Source organism: Schistocerca gregaria, chromosome 2, assembly GCF_023897955.1.
Source record: "Schistocerca gregaria isolate iqSchGreg1 chromosome 2, iqSchGreg1.2, whole genome shotgun sequence".
NCBI classification, from domain to species: Eukaryota; Metazoa; Arthropoda; class Insecta; order Orthoptera; family Acrididae; genus Schistocerca; species Schistocerca gregaria.
In genome coordinates, this window is record NC_064921.1 from 749,912,803 (window position 1) to 749,933,365 (window position 20,563).

Sequence of the window (20,563 nt, forward strand, 5' to 3'; positions counted from 1 at the left end):
GTGTTTATCAAAGTATCTTAAAACATACTAGGAATGGATGAAAATGCTGAAAACATGTTCTTGATAAGTTATTTATGTCAGTCATGGTAGGAATGATTTTTTTAATTTACATAAATGAAGTTTTCAGAATACGTAATGCTAAAGAAAATAATTATTTTTTTTAACTTTCTTCGTTACGGCAGATTGGAAGCAAGCCCACTGTTTGAGGATACTGCACGTGTGCGGGCCTTTTCTGTTGGGAGTCGCCTCGCAGGACGTGTGGGCACTGGACGGCCACGGCACACACCTCCACCGCATACTGCCACCACAGCTACTCCAGGTCCAAAGTCCAGCTCTGCACCTCTGCTATCCAGTTCCTGGTCGGGCACAGGGGGAAGTGGCAATAACAGCAGTATTGGAGGAGATAAAAGCCAAATGTCTGATCTGATGGAACTAGACTTCACCAGCGGCCGTGCACGTCCCGCTGGAAGTCGACGTACACTCCCTCCCCATCGTGAGGGAATGGGATCTGGAGTTATTTCCAGTTCACCACCTCGACGATCGGCTGTACATGCTGCAGGTCGTACACCTCCACCATCTGGAAGCCCCGATAGACGGCCCAGATCTCCTCGTGCTGAACCAGGTCATCCTCCAACTGGTACTTCACCACCTTATGTGCCCATGAAACCTGTCCCAGGCACATCACCAAAAAATAATGATCACTTTCTTTCTGTACGTCCTGGTTCACCGCGTAGAACCGTGCCTGATGCCTCTGCCAACAGCAGACAGAATTTACTGTCAAGGGATCCAGAATCAAATGAAAGTGTGAGGCTGCTACAGTCATCATGTGCCCTGACAGCTTCAGAGAGTGGAATATCAACTACCACCTCTACAGTGACTGATCCTTATGTTCCAATGCAACCTGTTGTAGTATCTAGTTCAACGGACTCTTATGTACCACTGCAGCCAGGGTCTTCATTTTCCCCTCCTGTAGATGCAGGACCCTATCTGGACATGAGGCCAAGCCGTGTTAATGCATCTTCAGTGGCATCAGGACAGATTTCTTCAGCAAATGAAAGTGGTTCAGTGGAAAGTGATCCGTACTTGGAAATGAAGCCTTCCCTGTCGAGGGTTCCTAGTGTAGTGCGACCTACAGAGACACCAACAGTCCCACGTACTCGAGTACAGTCATTTCCTACCACTATTTGCCCAGGAACTATGCCAGCAAAGCCAAATGAAGTACCTTCAGGTGGCAATGGTGTAGGAGATCGTAATGTGAGGCAAGTGCCTGTGAGGAAGACATCTAGACAGGAAGAGTGGTAAGATAATAAATCATTTTAGTATTTATTTGGACTTGGTAATTAAGATAGCATATTTGATAGAAAAACATTTGATTTATTCTGGGAAGTTATGACCATAAGAACAACTATTTCATTTGTAATAATAGTACGGAAAATGAGTCTTTTCATTATGCCACAGTATTTTGTTTCATAGTGACTTATCTGTTGTGTGATTGACATTTAGTAATGATGACACATTTGTAATTCTTCAGGATAACCACTGCAATTGAAGAAGAAGCAATAGAGGCAACACAGAGAGGTAGAAGCTCTGATTACGTGGAGATGGGTGGAAGTTCCTCATATGCAGACCAAAGCACCAGCCATAATCCGTATGTCGAGATGACTCCAATTCAAAGACTGTCACAGCAAGAACCAAAAGATTATGTGGAGATGGGTCCACCACCAGCTGCACTACGATCCAGCCTTGCCGCTCGCCCTCCAGATTACATCAGAATGCAACCTGGGCAAAGAGTTTCTAACCACAATCAGGTAAAGAGCAGTTGTGTTGGATAAAGTATGCTTTAAACTGATATTTGTCAGATGTTACACAGGAGTGTATATTATTTTCATTACATATTAGCATCTTGTATATGTACAAATTTATCAATTTCAGCACAAATTGTCTGTCATATGTCACGTGCTCCAGTAAGATCTTCAAAGTTACCACACCAAGTTCAAAATTCGTGCTGTACACACATAAACAGACATCTATAGGTGGGTGTGGAACTACCCACTTAGGTTGTAGTGCATCAAATTTTGATCTTCCAATATGTGAAATTGTATAGTTGCTCTTATAAGCTGCAAAGTTTCTTTAATACTGTGAGTCATGTACCTCTTCACTTTCACAACTTTTTGACATTCAACTGTTACAGTTATAGTGCATTTTTTGTTGGCACTCTGGCAAGAACAGTCCCATTTATCTTCCAGATAAAATGACTGCACTAATTGAACTGTTTCTACAGGATGACCATAATAGGTATTTGGTCTTCCAAAGACTCCTTTTACAGACCTCACATTTCTTGATTTGCCTACCATGTACTTTTGATACTGATGGAACGTGGTTCAAAATTGTTTTCTTTGAAAATGTCTCTGGAATAATAGTTCAAACTTGCACCTTTTCACTGTACAATGCACAATATTCAACAGTTGAATTGATATTTCTGAAAAATTCCTGTCATGAGGTTCAAGAGTACTTTGGTTCATTTTCTTCTGAAGATGGAATTTCTACTTTGAAGAATGCGGTCAGTTTTGCTGTAGTGTATTCATCCATAGCTTTAGTAATATCTCTGTGCTTTCTTGATACATACAGCTTATGAATTGAATCTGACAACGGTTTCTTAACAGGACTAACACCTACCTCTGTAGTTGACTGATTCAGGGTATTTAATTCTTCCTCTATTGATGCAAAATCTGCATAATCTGCACCGTGGGAGACTTCACCTTGTTCAGATACTATCATTGTTGTTATTCTATCAAGAGACTTAGAACACATTGCCAACCTGAACAAAGTCTGTTTTTTGTTTGTCTTTTATATCACTCTTTTATGGATATGAAAATAGTCAACACACTTCACTCTCCTGTGGCCCCTGTCAGAAGACATTTCAAGCATTCCTTTTCACAAAACACACTGCAACTGTGTCAACTGGCAAATTCCTCACGAAAACACAAAACTCACTGGATGGTCTCAGATTTCCTAGAAGCCTCTTCAGTAAACAAATTAGCACTGAACAACTACAGTACAGAAATCTGCAATGAACAACCACAACAAAGAACCTGACAAGGAACTACAACAAAGTGTGAGGAATATCTGCGGTAATGGAAGTGAAAAGAAACAACTGTGACAAAGAAAATGATAAGAAATAACTACAACAAAGACAATAGAAATAAACATTGTAACAAAGAAATTAGTAAGAAACAACTTCAGTTAAGACATACATTACCCTTGAAAGTGAAAAAAAAATGATTTTTTAAAAAATAAAACCTGTTCAACTTAAAAGTGGAAGCTCTCCTTTACGGAGAAGATAGTACTACATGTTACTAATCAACAGAAAAAAATCTAACTGTTCTTGATTGGCATCTTTGAATTCTTTTTTTTACAAAATTTTCAAAAGGTGACACTAAAAGAACTTTGACAGATATTTGTCCAGACGGAGGATACCGTTGTAATCATAAAGCAATTGTCTTTGAGATTTAAAAAAAACTGTAACAAAATATCTGTAACTGTTACAGAAAAACAGCATTTTTTAAAAATTTCCGAAATTCACATCTTCCTCTTTGGAGGCTTGTATCTCAGGGCAGAAATTTTTTGTAGAAAGCTAAAAAATACGTGTTTCTTACTTACTCTTGAATTTCAACATAAGCTACATTCAATAACATCTGAGACTATGAAGGTAACCCCCCTGCCTGAAGTGATATGGATTATGCCTTTAGCTGTAAGACACAGCCCACACACAAACTAATTGAAACATACAAAGAAGTAACATTCCTGTCAACTTACTCCTTATATGTAGGGACTGGAAAAATTCACATTTTGCAGTAAATGCAAAATAGATACGAATTCTACCTCAAAATGTGAAAAATTACTTGATAGACCTAGTTTTATAGCTAATTATATCCATGCAAGCTATTTTATCAGAGATAGTTTGAAACAGCTTTATCTTCTGCATATAAATATTGAAACTGTCACCAATTTTCAGTTACTGATATTGTACATCATCTAGCAAAGCCTTTGAAAATAGAGAAGCATTCACTTCATCTGTCGGAACATGCTGCTGCTTTTCAACAGAACAATTATATTGTGTTGAAGTTTTTGCAAAAGCAAACATTCCAGTTAAAAAGTTTACAGTCAGCACTTTTTTTTCTTTAACTGTCTATTTCAAGGAATGAGGACTTGCTTTGTCTTCAGTCATGTAGCATGACAACCTTATAAATTTGTACACCTAATCTTCTTCTTCTTCTTTTTCCAAATTTTGACAACAATAGACATGAATTTTGCAAAAAATACTTGTGAATTTTGCCAAAACTGGTTGCTACGTTTTCCAGTCTCTACCTATATGATGTCAAGATTTCTGTGTCTTATTGTTAATGCTCCTTTGATTTGTCATTTATGTATATTTTAACACTTTAGGACTTCAGTAAGTTGTTATGCAAACAACTGCCCACCTCTTCATACCCTTCCCATCTCATTTTTCACTTCCCCACTTTCATTGTTCACCACTCCCTCTCTTTCTCCTGGTATAGTTGTTACATTCTGTGAAAGATAGGTTAAATTAAGTCTGTTTTCCTTTATAGTGTTCACTTCATTTTTCTCTAAACATTCCCATCTCTCCTCCTCTGTTACACCACAATACTGAGATTTCATCAGTTTCATGCATATACAAAGTTTGAAGTGAATACTACAATTCTTTACAAGTATATAATTAATGTGTATAATATGGATAAAGAAAGTCTGCTTACCAGGAGGCAGCATATCTATATAATTATGCAGATTGTAAAATTACTGTGTTTCAGAACCAGGGGCTCATTCTATTGACAGAAGAGAGGAAAGTGTTCAAGGAAAATATCTAGTAAGGCTTAGCTATACAGGAAAAGTCAAAAAGTCACCCAGGACCAGCATCAAAGGAACTTAACAGATGAAATAAGAGGGGAAAATGCATTGTCAGCACCTAATGAAATTTGAAAACCTGTAATCAAGGATATGGCAGACAGGGTAATAGTAAACTTAGAGATGAGTGGAGATACATCATGATTAAGCCAAACAGATTGGGGAAACTCAGTCTTTATTTATTTTCTTCTGTCAGATGAAGGAGTTACTGTTTCTGCAGACTAGTACTTTTAAATTTTATGTTGTTGTATGTGTTAGCATCTGCTGCCACTTGATTAGGTTTTACCTGTCCAGATTGTAAACAGTTCACGTTAATTGATTCTTCCAGCATAAATGAAGAGCACAGTATTGTGTATGCTGCATGGTACTAATTAATTTTGTTGAACTATTTTTGACTGACAAGGCCATTATCAGATTTTACCTGACTGCTGACATCAAAGAGGGTACAATACAAGTGAACAACATTGGAAAGATCTCACGCATGCGCGCGCTCTCACACACACACACACACACACACACACACACACACACACACACACACACACCTGATGTTATGTTTTCCAGTATGTTGCAAGAAGAAAGCAACAAAGAAAACTGTATGATAAATATTACGTTGGAATGAAATAGTCAGTTGGCCAAATATACGAGCAAAAGTGTTCTCATTTGTTCTGCAGGATTATGCTGAACAGCCAACTGTTGATATCTCAGTGAAGCAAACTACACAAGTTACAACCAGTGCTGCTGATGGTTACCTGCCAATGCAACCAGGCTCTGGCACATCTCGAAAACCAGAAGTTGTCACCCAGAGCACTGTAGCTCGAAGATCTGCACCACTTGATACACCTGCTGCCAGTACCAGGAGCCGTGATGGTTATGTTGAGATGTCTTGGAAGCCACCAGCTACAAGGTCACTGTTAGATGATTACCGCCCCAGCCAAACGCAGCAACGATCTGCACCAATTGCAATCACAAGGTGAATTAACAGAGACCATATATTCCTCTTAAATTGTATTATAGTTTTTATATTTATTGTTTGTTAAATTGTGGGTAATGTAACTTGGGCCACTGAGCTCGTGACAACTGGTATGTTGTCTTAAGCAATAATGCTATTTAGTACAGGGTGTATACAACCTGAGACAACCGGGAGACCCGAGAAAAACCCGGGAATTTTTTCATCTGGGAGAAAACCGGGAAAAACTCGGGAATTTTTTAGAATTCTGGGAATTTTTCTTGCTTTTAGTTTTCAGTTAAATTTTTGTAACTTTGACTGATAAGAACCAATACTCTAACATAGAATATCTTGCTACTGCAAAATAATACTACAGCAATAAAAAACAAACGAGAGAAAAAGAAATGAAAATAAAATTTAACTTGCAAAGGAAATTCACCATATACAACAACAAAACACAGTGCTCGTACAAGCGTCTGCCAACAGCAAAATGTGTCAAAGGCTTGCCTCCAATGGGCGTAATGTCACAAGTTTACATTAGATTCGTTTGAGCGGTTGCGAGCGAGCTTATCCGCATGTGCAGTTGAGTCTCATATGAGTAGTACATTCTCCTGCTTCTGGCTACAGAAGTGTGGCATTTAGCTCTATAAGCAATAGCAGCAAGCAGCCAGATGCTATCTGGAAAAATTTTACTGGTGCGTGGTGCGCCTAAGCTTCCAGATTCACGTATGCGCAACAGGCCCAGAACTAGGGGGCAGGGGCAAACCGGGTTATCTGCCCCGCGCGATAGTTTCAAGGGGGGGGGGGCCAATTTATATTATTGAGGAAAAAGACCTTGTTTCACAAAGCCCCTAGCACCCAGCGCACATTGGTCTATCGATTTCTCATATGATTTTGAATGCATCCATGTTGGTTTTTTAACAAATTCCAAGTCGATTTCTGAAAGAATCGTAAGTTGATTTTAGAATGCGTGCGTAGTGTACGTGATGTCTCTGCCAGGGGAATCCCCACCGCATCTAGAAATAAACTCTGCTGACAAATGGGGACGGGTCTATACGAGCTGAGCGGAATAAAGCCGAACGGATGAATGCCAGTCGCTTTTTATGTGATTGACTGGGTTTGCAAGTGATCAGTGTTGTTGTAACTGCTAGCGAATTCCATAGATTCAGACTACCAGTGTGGAAAAAGACGACTAACCGGAATAACAGGCAACAAAGATTGCATATTGTCTCCTCCGTGTGTCCAAGAAAATGAAATTTTGACAGAAAGTTTTGGCCAGATCCCTACACTGCTAAGGGCCAGTTATACAGTCCCCGGCTAGCAGCCGCTAAAGTTCTATTCTGGGAGTAGTGTGGAAAATGCGTTGTACGAACACGTAATAACGCCCAACCGGATAACTAAACCGGTACGAAATTAACCAGAGAATAAGTTTCGACACTGGCAGGAATAGGTACAGAATTAGAGATTGTTAGAACAAGGAAGGAGAAGAAACGGGGACTCTCACAAATTACTGGAGAATATGACGATTCGAAATTTATTTAAAAATGTAGTACTACTACTTTTCGATCTCATGCTTCTGAAGCTAGAGAGTATGAATGAAATGTGAAACTATTTCCTAACACAAAACTTTTTGCTTGTAGTAGGCCTAATAGGCATTTTATATTGGTACTTCGTGAATTATAGTCCATCGTGTTATATAAATGACCATTGGTGCCAAAACACTCTCGTTTATTTGGTGTGTGTAACAACAGCTGCACTATTGGCAGGCCTATTTCATTTTATATAGCAGTGACAAAATACATGTAATCAGATCGAGAAACCACACCAGTCTTGGGTACAATTTGTATTAACAGCTTTTCTAGTATTAGACAACATTTCGTTTTTTCATGTAGCAAAACGCTGATGAACTTTAATGAGGTAGTAGATTCTTTCCCAGAAAGGAAAGTACACCATATAAAGACTTGGCAGGCCTAGAGAGAAAAGAAGCTAGGACTTAACGATTCAAGAAACGTGTACTGTCTTGCTTTTCTCTTGTCTTTACTTGTTTTATGTATCCTGTATTTAATTTTATGTCACACAAATCAGCAAGATATTAGCTAATAGGCAGTGTTGTTGTTGTTGTCTTCAGTCCTGAGACTGGTTTGATGCAGCTCTCCATGCTACTCTATCCTGTGCAAGCTGCTTCATCTCCCAGTACCTACTGCAACCTACATCCTTCTGAATCTGCTTAGTGTACTCATCTCTCGGTCTCCCTCTACGATTTTTACCCTCCACGCTGCCCTCCAATGCTAAATTTGTGATCCCTTGATGCCTCAAAACATGTCCTACCAACCGATCCCTTCTTCTAGTCAAGTTGTGCCACAAACTTCTCTTCTCCCCAATCCTATTCAATACCTCCTCATTAGTTACGTGATCTATCCACCTTATCTTCAGTATTCTTCTGTAGCACCACATTTCGAAAGCTTCTATTCTCTTCTTGTCCAAACTAGTTATCGTCCATGTTTCACTTCCATACATGGCTACACTCCAAACAAATACTTTCAGAAAAGACTTCCTGATACATAAATCTATATTCGAAGTTAACAAATTTCTCTTCTTCAGAAACGCTTTCCTTGCCATTGCCAGTCTACATTTTATATCCTCTCTACTTCGACCATCATCAGTTATTTTACTTCCTAAATAGCAAAACTCCTTTACTACTTTAAGTGTCTCATTTCCTAATCTAATTCCCTCAGCATCACCCGATTTAATTTGACTACATTCCATTATCCTCGTTTTGCTTTTGTTAATGTTCATCTTATATCCTCCTTTCAAGACACTGTCCAGTCCGTTCAACTGCTCTTCCAAGTCCTTTGCCGTCTCTGACAGAATTACGATGTCATCGGCGAACCTCAAAGTTTTTACTTCGTCTCCATGAATTTTAATACCTACTCCAAATTTTTCTTTTGTTTCCTTTACTGCTTGCTCAATATACAGATTGAATAACATCGGGGAGAGGCTACAACCCTGTCTCACTCCTTTCCCAACCACTGCTTCTCTTTCATGCCCCTCGACTCTTATTACTGCCATCTGGATTCTGTACAAATTATAAATAGCCTTTCGCTCCCTGTATTTTACCCGTGCCACCTTTAGAATTTGAAAAAGAGTATTCCAGTCAACATTGTCAAAAGCTTTCTCTAAGTCTACAAATGCTAGAAACGTAGGTTTGCCTTTTCTTAATCTTTCTTCTAAGATAAGTCGTAAGGTCAGTATTGCCTCACGTGTTCCAACATTTCGACGGAATCCAAAGTAAAGACTGCAAATTTTCTGAAGAATTCGAGTTCTGCCAGTTACAAATAATACCAACCAGTATTAATTCCGAGATTTTTTTTAAAGTGGAGCAGGATGTCAAATTCGTCCGACTGAGAGCAGGAGAGGCACCACTGGATATTTTTTTTTTTTGTTTTCACTGGTGTGAATATAGTTTGTGGCACCCATTCCATTACAAAATATTACATGTTTGAATTCCACAGAGCGAAATTCAAAAGACTTGCGATGGAAGAATGCTGTGTGAAGAGGCGTGGCACTGCACTGTGCCACACTTAAAACCAAATAACATATCTTATGTTCCCTCGAATATATATGTTTTATGTATCAGACTCTTCAGAAAGATGTGTGCTATAAAATGAAGATAGTTTTGTAAAGTCGATTTTTAAATTTTTGTCGTCCTACCTCAAATGCTCAAGGGAGGGGGGAGCGCCACTATCTAATACTGCCCCAGTTTGAAAATATCCTAGATCCGGACCTGATTTACAGAGCAGTCTGAGTTGTAGTGGAAGGAGGTAGTCTCCGTGTGACCCGTGTTTACGTTAAGTGATTTTGCTGTTTCCTCTTCGTTTATTGCTCTCGCTTCAAATGAAAACAAAATTGATTTCTGTGGCCGGGAGCTATCAAGTGAATTAAAATACATTGACATAATTACGGAAGGCTAAAATATGTAATTAGTTTCAGATTTTATTTTGTTTCCACCTTTCTGACAGTCAAGCCTTAATCGTCTTGCAGAACACAGAAATTATTTTTGTCGGTTTGTTAAAGAAACTTTACTTTCACTAATGTTTTTTGCTGAGGCAGTCAATTTATTTGAAACTAAGTGTTTAATTCCACACTGTTGGCTAGTTTCAACTGTTCGCAGCATTTCAAGTTCAAGCCAAATGATGCATTTTAGTATAGTTCACACTATTCCCATGCTCTTGGAGTGTCCTCTAATGTCTTGTTTCTTTTATGACATAATGTAAGATCTTTTAATGTTTTACACGTACGAACGTACAGGCTTCGTGCGTCATCGTAGCTGCGCAAGTGCTGCAAAACCTGTTATTTGGCACGCTCTGGCAACTGCTGAAACGATTATGTTTCTAACAGGTCATGGGAAAATATTGCAAATGGTTGTTTGGAAAGCGTTACTTTCAAAGTAAATTTCCTTTTACGCAAGATGAACTCTGTGCCCGTGAATGTCCAATGAATTTCTTAAATCACAGAGCATTTGACTCTCATTCAAAAATCAAATATTTGAGGGTGACCATTTAGATAATTTTTTAGCCCAGAAGATCAGACATCTAAGTCATTAAAAAATTTACTGGCACATTTTTATAATGTATCTTTAAAGTGTAACACGGGCAAAAATGATCATTATGTATTAAAGCTTAACTTCTCTTGCAGCTTATTAATCTTAGTGACCAATATTATATGTAAAAGCTTGATTTTGAGGTAGTGGTATTGGATCTAGTTCAGATCGTGGTTAGAACTGTTCAAGTCAGGGTTCAGTGTCAGATTTGCTGTTGGAAGAGTTTAGGGTTTGGGTTGCAATGTTGACATTGTGTTTGGAGGAAATAGCTCCTTCACCAAAGCAGCATGATTAAATGCATTGCCTCTCAGAGCAACGGTAACTCACAATTACAAAAATCAACCACAACAGTAGAGTGTTCTCAGCCTCTCACATAAGGCACACTCCCCACCTGAATTATCTTTATTTTACAAGGAGCTTACTTTCAGCCCTAAACCTGCATTTAATAATGTTGCTTTGGTTCACACACATTGGCATCTAAAAATACCACTTTCCAACCCTATCCCAAAACCTTTCCAGCAAGAAACCTGACGTTGAATTCTGCCTTGAAGAGTTCCAAACATGACCCCAACTTTGTCCATCACCACTCCCTCAAAATCACCCCTTACAAACCTTGCAAGAATTCCTAACACCTAGCATTGATTCACAATACTTTCTCAGTTCCATACAACATCACCCTAACCTTACTTCTGCAGATCCTTCATTCCCTAAAAACTGATGACTCCAGTCCGTCATTATCCTCCAAGAGGGCACTGAACGACAGGAGTATGTAAGCAATCATCTATGCTAAGTGCCTGTCACCTCTACATACAGCATCTGCCATCAAGATCACATCCTTGTGCTACAAACTGTCCTACAGTTCCTCCTTAAACCATGTGGCTCCTCACAAGGACTAATACCTTAATCCCTAGAACTTCTCACCCCACCCAAACCATGCACTCCGTTTACCTTTTTCTGAAGAACCACAAACCCAATCAGTCTGGCCATTCCATAGTTGCTAGCTTCAAAGCACCTATTGATCATGTATCTGCCTTAAGTAATCAACACTTGCAACCTATAGAACAAACTCCTCTCCTATATTAAAGACATTAACCAATTCCTAGAGTCCTTGAAATCTGTGCCCATCCCAGCCCCACCACACATCTTGCTTGTCGCCATTGATGCAACCGCCCTCTTTACCAACAACTCTCATGTACATGCTCTGTCTGCTTCTGAACATTAACTCAACCATGTTGACCTCATCCTCACTGAAGGTCACCCATACACATCTATTCACATTAAACCTACTAATAAACAACAGTACTTATGTTTTGACAGCTACCATCCTTTCAATGTCATATGTTCCCTCCCATACAGCTTTGATGTTCAAGGCAAACATGTTTGTTCAGGTGCAGACTCTTTACAGCAACATACCTCTGTTCTCACCTCAGCCTTCACTGGACACAATTACCTCACCAACGTAGTTCAAAAGCAGACTCCTGGGCCATCACATCCAATCCTAGTACTGCTGATCTCTCCAAAAACCAACTTAGGAGTACACCTCTTGTCATTCAGTCATATCCTGGTCATGAATGTGGCTTCAACGAAGCTATGAGTTCCTAAAAGCATGCCCTGAAATGATGTCCATTCCATCTGACATTTTGCCCACACACATAGAATTTCATCCGCCCACTCTATCCCCCCCCCTCCCCCCCCCCCCCCACACCCCCCGTCCTCCCCCAATATTTGCAATAGCCTGGTCAGACCCTCTTGCTGCCCTCATTTTCCTATCCTGTAGCTCCTGCCCCAGTGACCATCTCAGCAATAAGACTTACCCTATGCACCCTCATACTACCTGTAACTGGCAAAACATATACTATCAAAGGAAGAGACACCTATGAAACAACACATCATTTACCAGCTTTTATGTAAACACAGTTCGGCTGTTTACATTGGTATAACTACCACCAAGTTATCAGTTAGGGTGGATGAGCATAGACAAAGGGTGTATACTGGCAACACACACAATATCCTGTTGTTGAGAATGGTGTATAAAATGACAGTCATGACCTTGGTGCCTGTTTCACCACAAGTGCCATATGGATTCTTCCCTCTGACACCAGTTTTTCAGAGTTCTGCATGTTTGAACTGGTCTAACAACATGTCTTTGGTTCTTACTACCTACCTGGTCTCAATTTATGTTACTTTCTTCAGTCTCAGTATTTCCGCTCAGTAACTATTTCTTTCTTCCGGCACTAAAACTTTTTTTTTTTCTCCCATTCTCACCTCTACCACACATAATTCACATAGCTTTCCACTCCTATTAACTGTTCCATGATATTTTGTCAGTAATCTCTGTCTTGCTTATTACCCTACCATCTTCTTTTTCTCCCGCCTCCAAAACTGATTTTTTTTTAAAGATATTTACACCAATTTCAATACAGAATAGAGCTTTTCCATATTGAGCTCAGTGTTCTCATTTATTTATTTATGTGCAAAATCCCCCCCCCCCCCCATTACACCGCTTGTAATGCTACTTGTCTAGATTCAGTTTTTACTAGCTGAGAAACCTCATGTTGCTAGAGTATTTATTTATTCCAATCTTCTGTTAGTCCAGCTCCCCCTCCCCCATTTCTTTCTCATCTCCTACTTATGGGCATTACTTGCAAATTATGGTCATTAAATTGGTTTTTGTTGTTTCTGAGGAGACCAGGGAATATATAAAATCCTGTGCCAATGTGGGAAATCATACCCTGGCCAGGCATGTCACATTGTTAAGGATAGGTGCACTGAACATAGATATTACACCAAATTGGGTCAGCCAGAAAAGTCTGCTATTGCTGAACACTGTCATGACATGGGACATAGTGTGAACTACAGAGAGAGACAAAGATCTTTTCATCCATTTCCATGTACTGGTACTCCATCACCAAAGAGGCAGTCGAAATATGTTTAAGTAACAACCTGATTGATAGAGAGACAGGATTTCAACTCAGCACGGCACAGGAACCAGCACTGGCAGTACTAAAGCATCATCGGCTGCAGATGAATGAGTCCGAGTTAACACAGAAGGGGAATTGAGGTCCACAAGCTTAAATTGGATACCAACACTATGACCATATGAGCTGGGCTTACTAGTAATACCATTTTCATCAGCAGTCTTGTTTGCAGATAAGTTTGTTATTTTTTCCTCTATATCTGTCTTGTAGAAGCTACATCATCTACCATTCCGTTGGGTTGCAGTGTTCGAGATCTTGTTAGTTTATATGGTTTTCCATGTCTTCTGTTTGATCATCCTCAGCCACAAAATATTTAAAAGTATATAGGTGGAAGTTTCACTTAAATGTGGTGTTGTGTTATCACTTTTCCTTAAACTTCTTGTAGAAGTTTTTCCTGATGTAATTCAATTGACTGCATTCTGAGGGTTATTTATTGGTATCAGGCTGCAATATTACACCCAGGACTGTGTTTTTGCTCTCTGAATAGTTGTGCTGTATTCCTTCTTCTCTTTACAATACTGTTGCTTTCATAGCTCCCTCAGTCATTTGCTCTCCTTTGTCCTCTGATAAATTTGCCATAATGTTTTGTTTCTTTTTCCCTTTACTATTTATCAGATGCCCACCAGGGGACAGTTTTCTACCAGACCTGTAATTCAGTTGGTTTTATGTCTTGAATACTTAATTGCATGAGGTATCTGAGACATCTTCAAATTCTGTGATAAGAGGTTCAGTACTAGTTTACAATTTAACTTTTTCTGCCAGATTTTCTATTCTTTTCTTTTTAAGTTGTGTAAGTCTATGTTATGTAAATACTTTGTGTGTGTGTGTGTGTGTGTGTGTGTGTGTGTGTGTGTGTGTAAGCTCTTCCAACATGTAACCGTCAGATCTCTCAGTTTGTCGTCTCTTTGGTTTGAAATATGCTTCCATAACACGACACTGGGCACACTCCTATGCTGAAAGTACTAATCCACTGGTCAGAGCTGTTGTCTTGTTTACTGTACTTCCTGTGGGTTAGCATAGACAGTAGATAAGAAGTGGTCATAGTTAAATCAGTATTGCTCTTTCCTGTATTATTTTTGAAAGTTGTTTCGTGATTCCCCTATGTAGATTAGTGGACACCAGGAATTCTTCAAATCTCTTTTCCTCTGGAGTTTGTCACTGGGTTATGGCATGTGTTAGATCTTGCATTGCTGTCCATAACAATTACTAAATCAACTCCTTTGCTGTAGGATGTCATGTTGTCAGTTTTCCTCATTTTATCTTTGATGAGTTTTGTAGTGTCTCAGCATGCTAAATATGAAAGTTACAAATTTTCTTTTATTGTTTGTTCAAATACTGAGTCTTCACAGAACAAGTGGCTGATGATTATGAAATCAATATCTTTCTTGGTTGGCAGTATTGCTACTCTTTCCCTTGTGCTAAGTAGCTTGTAACATCTAGTGATTCCATCACCGTTTTGTTGATAACAACATGTTTTTTGGATGAAAGTATAGTCAATACAATATTACATGGTAAGCTGCATTAGATTAGTTGTTGCAGCTCGGGAGCACTGTAGATTTATTTTTACGCACCATATTTGTTTTCGGAGAGACCATTTCATTTGGGTTGTACCTGGTGTTGCTATTAGTGGTAGTGAAATTGTATTCATGTTGTGTACTGTTTATTTCAAACACATCAATGCTACTGCATTGTTCTCATCTGAACACAAAGACAGTGAACATGTAAATAGGAGTAACAGGGGATATTGAATGTATACACAGAAGGGCAACATGAATAGTCACAGGGTTGTTAGACCCATGAGAGAGTGTTAAAGAGATACAGAAGAAGCTGAACTGTTAGCCTCTTGAAGATAGACGTAAACTATCCCAAGAAAGCCTACTCTCAAACTTTTAATAACCATCTTTAAATGATGACTGCAAGAATTTCCTACAACCCCCTATGTATTGCTCATATAGGGCTCATGACGACAAGATTAGATTAATTATAGAACACACAGAGGCATTTAAACAGTCATTCGTCTGTGTACCATACATGAATGGAGTGGAAAGAAACCCTAATAACTGGTACTATCAGACATGCCCTCTGCTGTGCACTTCACAGTATTTTGTAGAGTATAGAAGTAGATGTAGATGTATCTCATTCAGCAGTCATTTCTTTTTTAATCACACTTATTGTTCACTGTAGATTTCAACATTTGTCGATTGCTTTGATTTTTGTGAGTTTCTTATCAATTAATTGTTGCAGTACTACAAAATCTTCGGTGTACTGTTTTACTAACAGAAGTATTAGTTTCTGATTTCATGTTGCTTTCAAAAAGGGCACTGCTTATTCAGGAAGCTGATACTGATTAACCACATTCAGATCCAGTATCTATCATTTTGTTGTTTGGCACCATATGCAGGTGGTCTATCAGTAACAGCAGATTTGTTTCTCATTCAGCATTAAATTTTCTGTTGTTGGTGTACCTTATAGACTATTGTTCCAAAATTCTTTGTTTGGAATACACCAGCTTTGATATCTCTGTTGTCAATTTTGCTCTACTCAGTTGTTTGCGAATTTACAGTGAACAACAATAATTCCTCTGCATATTAACAACTTCGTGTATTCCCACTTTTTATTTCATTCTCTTCTAGTATAGTAGTGTCATTCTTCTGGCAGTTTCAATCAAATACTTCGTTAGTTCCATTTGTAGGCTTTTGTGTGTGTGTGTGTGTGTGTGTGTGTGTGTGTGTGTGTGTGTGTGTGTGTGTGTGTGTTGGGGGGGGGGGGGTGACATGAATGTGGGAACAGTTACTTGTTTCCAGGTGTTTGAAATGACTGTCATTATCTCCCCGCAAACCTTGTTTCTTTGGAATCTTGTACTTGTGTAAAAAAAAAAAAAGAAAAAGGGGGGGGCTATAAAAATTAAGAGAGCACAATTTTTCAATTTCAAGAAGAGTAAAATCCCTTTTCAATGTTGGCTGAAAAATATACACCCGCCCTCTGTTGACTTCCTTGGTGACAAATCATTCAAGTTGACAAAAATACATTTTTTTCTTTTCCTTCAGCTGTATTTATTTGTGTTACTTTTAATTGCTATTGAGTTGAGAATTAGGCACTTTTTACCTTCTGATGTCTGTTTAGTAGAGAGAGAAGAAGACAGGATGAGTCGTGGACTTCTGTTGGTTTGTGTCTGTTTCAAGAATGTGAAAGGGAGGCAGTAATTGAGAAAGGAGCGAAAGAGGGCTGCAGCCTCTCCTCCATGTTATTCAGTGTGTGTATAAAGAAAACAATGAAGGAAACGGAAGAGATGTATGGAAGGAGAAGGAATGAAATGTTCAAGGGAAATAAATAAAAACTTTTGTGGTTTGTCGCTTACATATTACTTCTGGCAGAGCAGCAAAGAGCATTGAAAGACCAGTTGAATAAAATTGGTAGTGTCTTGAACGGAGGGTACGAGATGAACATCAACGAAAGTAAAACAATAGTAATTGCGAATAGTCAAATTAAATCAGGTTATGCTGAGGTAATTACACTGAAACGTCAAAGAAACTGGTATAGGCATATGTATTCAAATACAGAGATCAAATACAGGCATCATACGGTGCTGTGGTCAGCAACACGTATATGTACCACAAGTGTCTGGTGCAGTTGTTAGGTCAGTTACAATGGCAGGTTATCAAGATTTGAGTGAGTTTGAACATGGTGTTATAGTTGGCGCACGAGAGATGGGACACAGCATCTCCAAGGTAGTGATGAAGTGGAGATTTTCCCGTACAATCATTTCATGAGTGTTCCATGACTATCAGAAATATGGTAAAGCATCAAATCTTAGACATCCCTGTGACCAGAAAAAGAGATCCTGCAAGAACAGGACCAACGACGACTGAAGAGAATCATTCATCGTGACAGAGAAGTGCAATCCTTCCACAAATAGTTGCAGATTTCAGTGTTGGGCTGTCAGCAAGTGTCAGCATGTGAACCATGCAATGAAGCATCAGCGATATGGGCTTGGCTTTTGGAGCCGAAGGCCCATTCGTTTATCTTTGATGACCAGAAACGTATTCTCTGGTTGGACGAGACTTGTTTCAAATTGTATCGAGCAGATGGACGTGTACGGGTATGGAGACAATCTCATGAATCCATGGATGCCGCATGTCAGCAGGGGACTGTTCAAGCTGGTGGAGGCTCTGTAATGCTGTAGAGTGTGTGCAGTTGGAGTGATATAGGATCCCTGATACTTCTAGATACAACTCTGACAGGTAACACGTACGTAAGTATCCTGTTTGATCGCCTGCATCCATTCATGTCTATTGTGCATTCCGACGGACTTGGCCAATTCCAACAGTACAGTGCAACACCTCACACATCCAGAATTGCTACAGAGTGGCTCCATGAACACTCTTCAGAGTTTGAACATTCCACTGCCCACCAAACTCCCCAGATATGAACATTGTGCTGTTCAGAAGAGATCTCCACTCTCTCGTACTCCTATGGATTTGTGGAGAGTCCTGCAGAATTCCTGGTGTCAATTCCTTCCAGCACTACTACAGACATTCGTGTTGCAGCGCTTCTGCATGCTCGCATTTCCCTACACGATATTAGGCAGCTGGAACAGTTTCTTTGGCTCTTCGGTGTCGATTAGGAAATGAGACATGAAAAGTACCAGATGAGTTTTGCCATTTGGGCATTCAGATAACTGATAGTGGCAGAAGTAAAGAGACTATAAAATTTAGACTGGCAAGAAGAAATATGTTAACACTGAACGTAAATATAAGTGTTAGAAAATCTTTTCTAGATATGTTGAATGTATCCTTATTGGAAGTGATACTTGGAAAATAAACAGTACAGGCTAGAAAAAAACAGAAGCTATCAACAAGTGGTATTACAAAAGAATGCCGAAGATTCATTGGGTAGATTAATAACTAACGAGGGATAGCAGGGTAGGGTTGTAGGATGATGCTAGTGCTGCCTATGGGAGTGTACAGGGATGTGATGGGGATAGGATAGGGGCTATGAGGTGCAGCACCTGGAGTCTGGTCTCGGAAGGGAGTGAAAGGGAAAGAAGAGAAGGGGAACTGTGCGGGTGCACTGACAGGATAGAAGCCATTTATAGGGTTGGAGTGCTTGCAGGGAAGAGGGGATATAGGCAGAGGGAGGACAGGGACTAGCGAAGGTTGACACAAGAGTGATTTTGAGAATGAAGGATTTGTTGCAGGGAGAATTTTCACCTGAATAATTTGAAAAAGTGTATGTTGGTGGGAAGAATCCAGATGGCACAGATGTGAAAAGATTGGTGAAACTGAGCCCATTTTCTTGGACACCATGCTCAACCAGGTCCAGTTGTCCCTTGGCCGCAGTTTGGTAGTGGTAGTTCATGTAGACAGACAGCTCATTTGACAGACAGCACATGTAGAATGCCACACAGGTTTTGCCGCTAAGCTGCTTTCACATGGGGCCCTGCCTTGCCTTTCATGCATTTCTGCCATGCATTGTATTGAAAACCAACGTAACTCGATTCAGTTTGTATAATTCTGTGTTCCATCCAGTGCCGTAGTAGGTACAAGTTATAAAATTTATGTTGTGCAGACTGTATCCTAGGAAGTATACTTTCATGGGTACATTACTGGGTGTGATGTACAAGCATTGGTTATTTAGTGGCACCAGATGGAACTTTCTGATACAACTTCCTTTGCATTTTGTACTTAACTCTGGTGTTGACCTAATATCAGTGAAAGATCCTCCAATTGAAATATATATCTGCTTTACTTATTCAAAACTATATACCATACTGGGACTTAAACCCAATTCGATTCTCGTCAACACAGTTTTTTCAAATTTTTATTTTAATTAATAAAATTAATATTTTATTTTTAATTACTAATCACATTAATATGTGAGTTCATAATAAATTAAAATCTGGTGTTGTTGTTGTGGTCTTCAGTCCTAAGACTTGTTTGATGCAGCTCTCCATGCTACTCTATCCTGTGCAAGCTTCTTCATCTCCTAGTACCTACTGCAACCTACATTCTTCTGAATCTGTTTAGTGTATTCATCTCTTGGTCTCCCTCTACGATTTTTACCCTCCACACTGCCCTCCAATATTAAATTGGTGATCCCTTGTTGACTCAGAACATGTCCTACCAATCAATCCCTTTTTCTAGTCAAGTTGTACCACAAACTTCTTTTCTCCCAAATTATATTCAAAACCTCCTCATTAGTTGTAAGATCTACCCATCTAATATTAAGCATTCTTCTATAGCACCACATTTCGAAAGCTTCTATTCTCTTCTTGTCCAAACCAGTTATCGTCCATGTTTCACTTCCATACATGGCTACACTCCACACAAAAACTTTCAGAAATGACTTCCTGACACTTAAATCAATACTCGATGTTAACAAATTTATCTTCTTCAGAAACGCTTTCCTTGCCATTGCCATTCTACATTTTATATCTTCTCTACTTCGACCATCATCAGTTATTTTGCTCCCCAAATAGCAAAATTCCTTTACTACTTTTAAGTGTCTCATTTCCTAATCTAATTCCCTCAGCATCACCCGAATTAACTCGGCTACATTCCATTATCCTCGTTTTGCTTTTGTTGTTGTTCATCTTATACCCTCCTTTCATGACACTGTCCATTCCATTCAACTGCTCTTCCAAGTCCTTTGCTGTCTCTGACAGAATTACAATATCATCGGTGAACCTCAAAGTTTTTATTTCTTCTTAATGGATTTTAATACCTACTCCGAATTTTTCTTTTGTTTCCCTCACTGCTTGCTCAATATACAGATTGAATAACATCGGGGATAGGCTACAACCCTGTCTAACTTCCTTCCCAACCACTACTTCCCTTTCATGCCCCTCGACTCTTAAACTGCCATCTGGTTTCTGTGCAAATTGTAAATAGCCTTTCGCTCCCTGTATTTTACCTTTGCCACCTTCAGAATTTGAAAGAGAGTATTCCAGTCAACATTGTCAAAAGCTTTCTCTAAGTCTACAAATGCTAGAAACATAGGTTTGCCTTTCCTTAATCTAGCTTGTAAGATAAGTCGCAGGGTCAGTTTTGCCTCACGTGTTCCAATATATCTACGGAATCCAAACTGATCTTCTCCGAGGTCGGATTCTACTAG

At 39.3% G+C, this 20,563-nt stretch overlaps 1 protein-coding gene across 5 annotated transcripts in view; it reads left to right on the top strand.

Moving 5' to 3' along the window:
• Nucleotides 1–20,563, top strand: part of LOC126334930 (insulin receptor substrate 1) — a 211,636-nt gene that overhangs the window by 171,545 nt on the left and 19,528 nt on the right. For all 5 annotated transcript variants that reach the window (XM_049997664.1, XM_049997666.1, XM_049997667.1 and 2 more), the window contains 3 exons: nucleotides 183–1,298; nucleotides 1,532–1,808; nucleotides 5,598–5,896. In XM_049997664.1, the coding sequence (XP_049853621.1) occupies nucleotides 183–1,298; nucleotides 1,532–1,808; nucleotides 5,598–5,896 (1,692 nt within the window). The remainder of the gene's footprint in view (nucleotides 1–182; nucleotides 1,299–1,531; nucleotides 1,809–5,597; nucleotides 5,897–20,563) is intronic.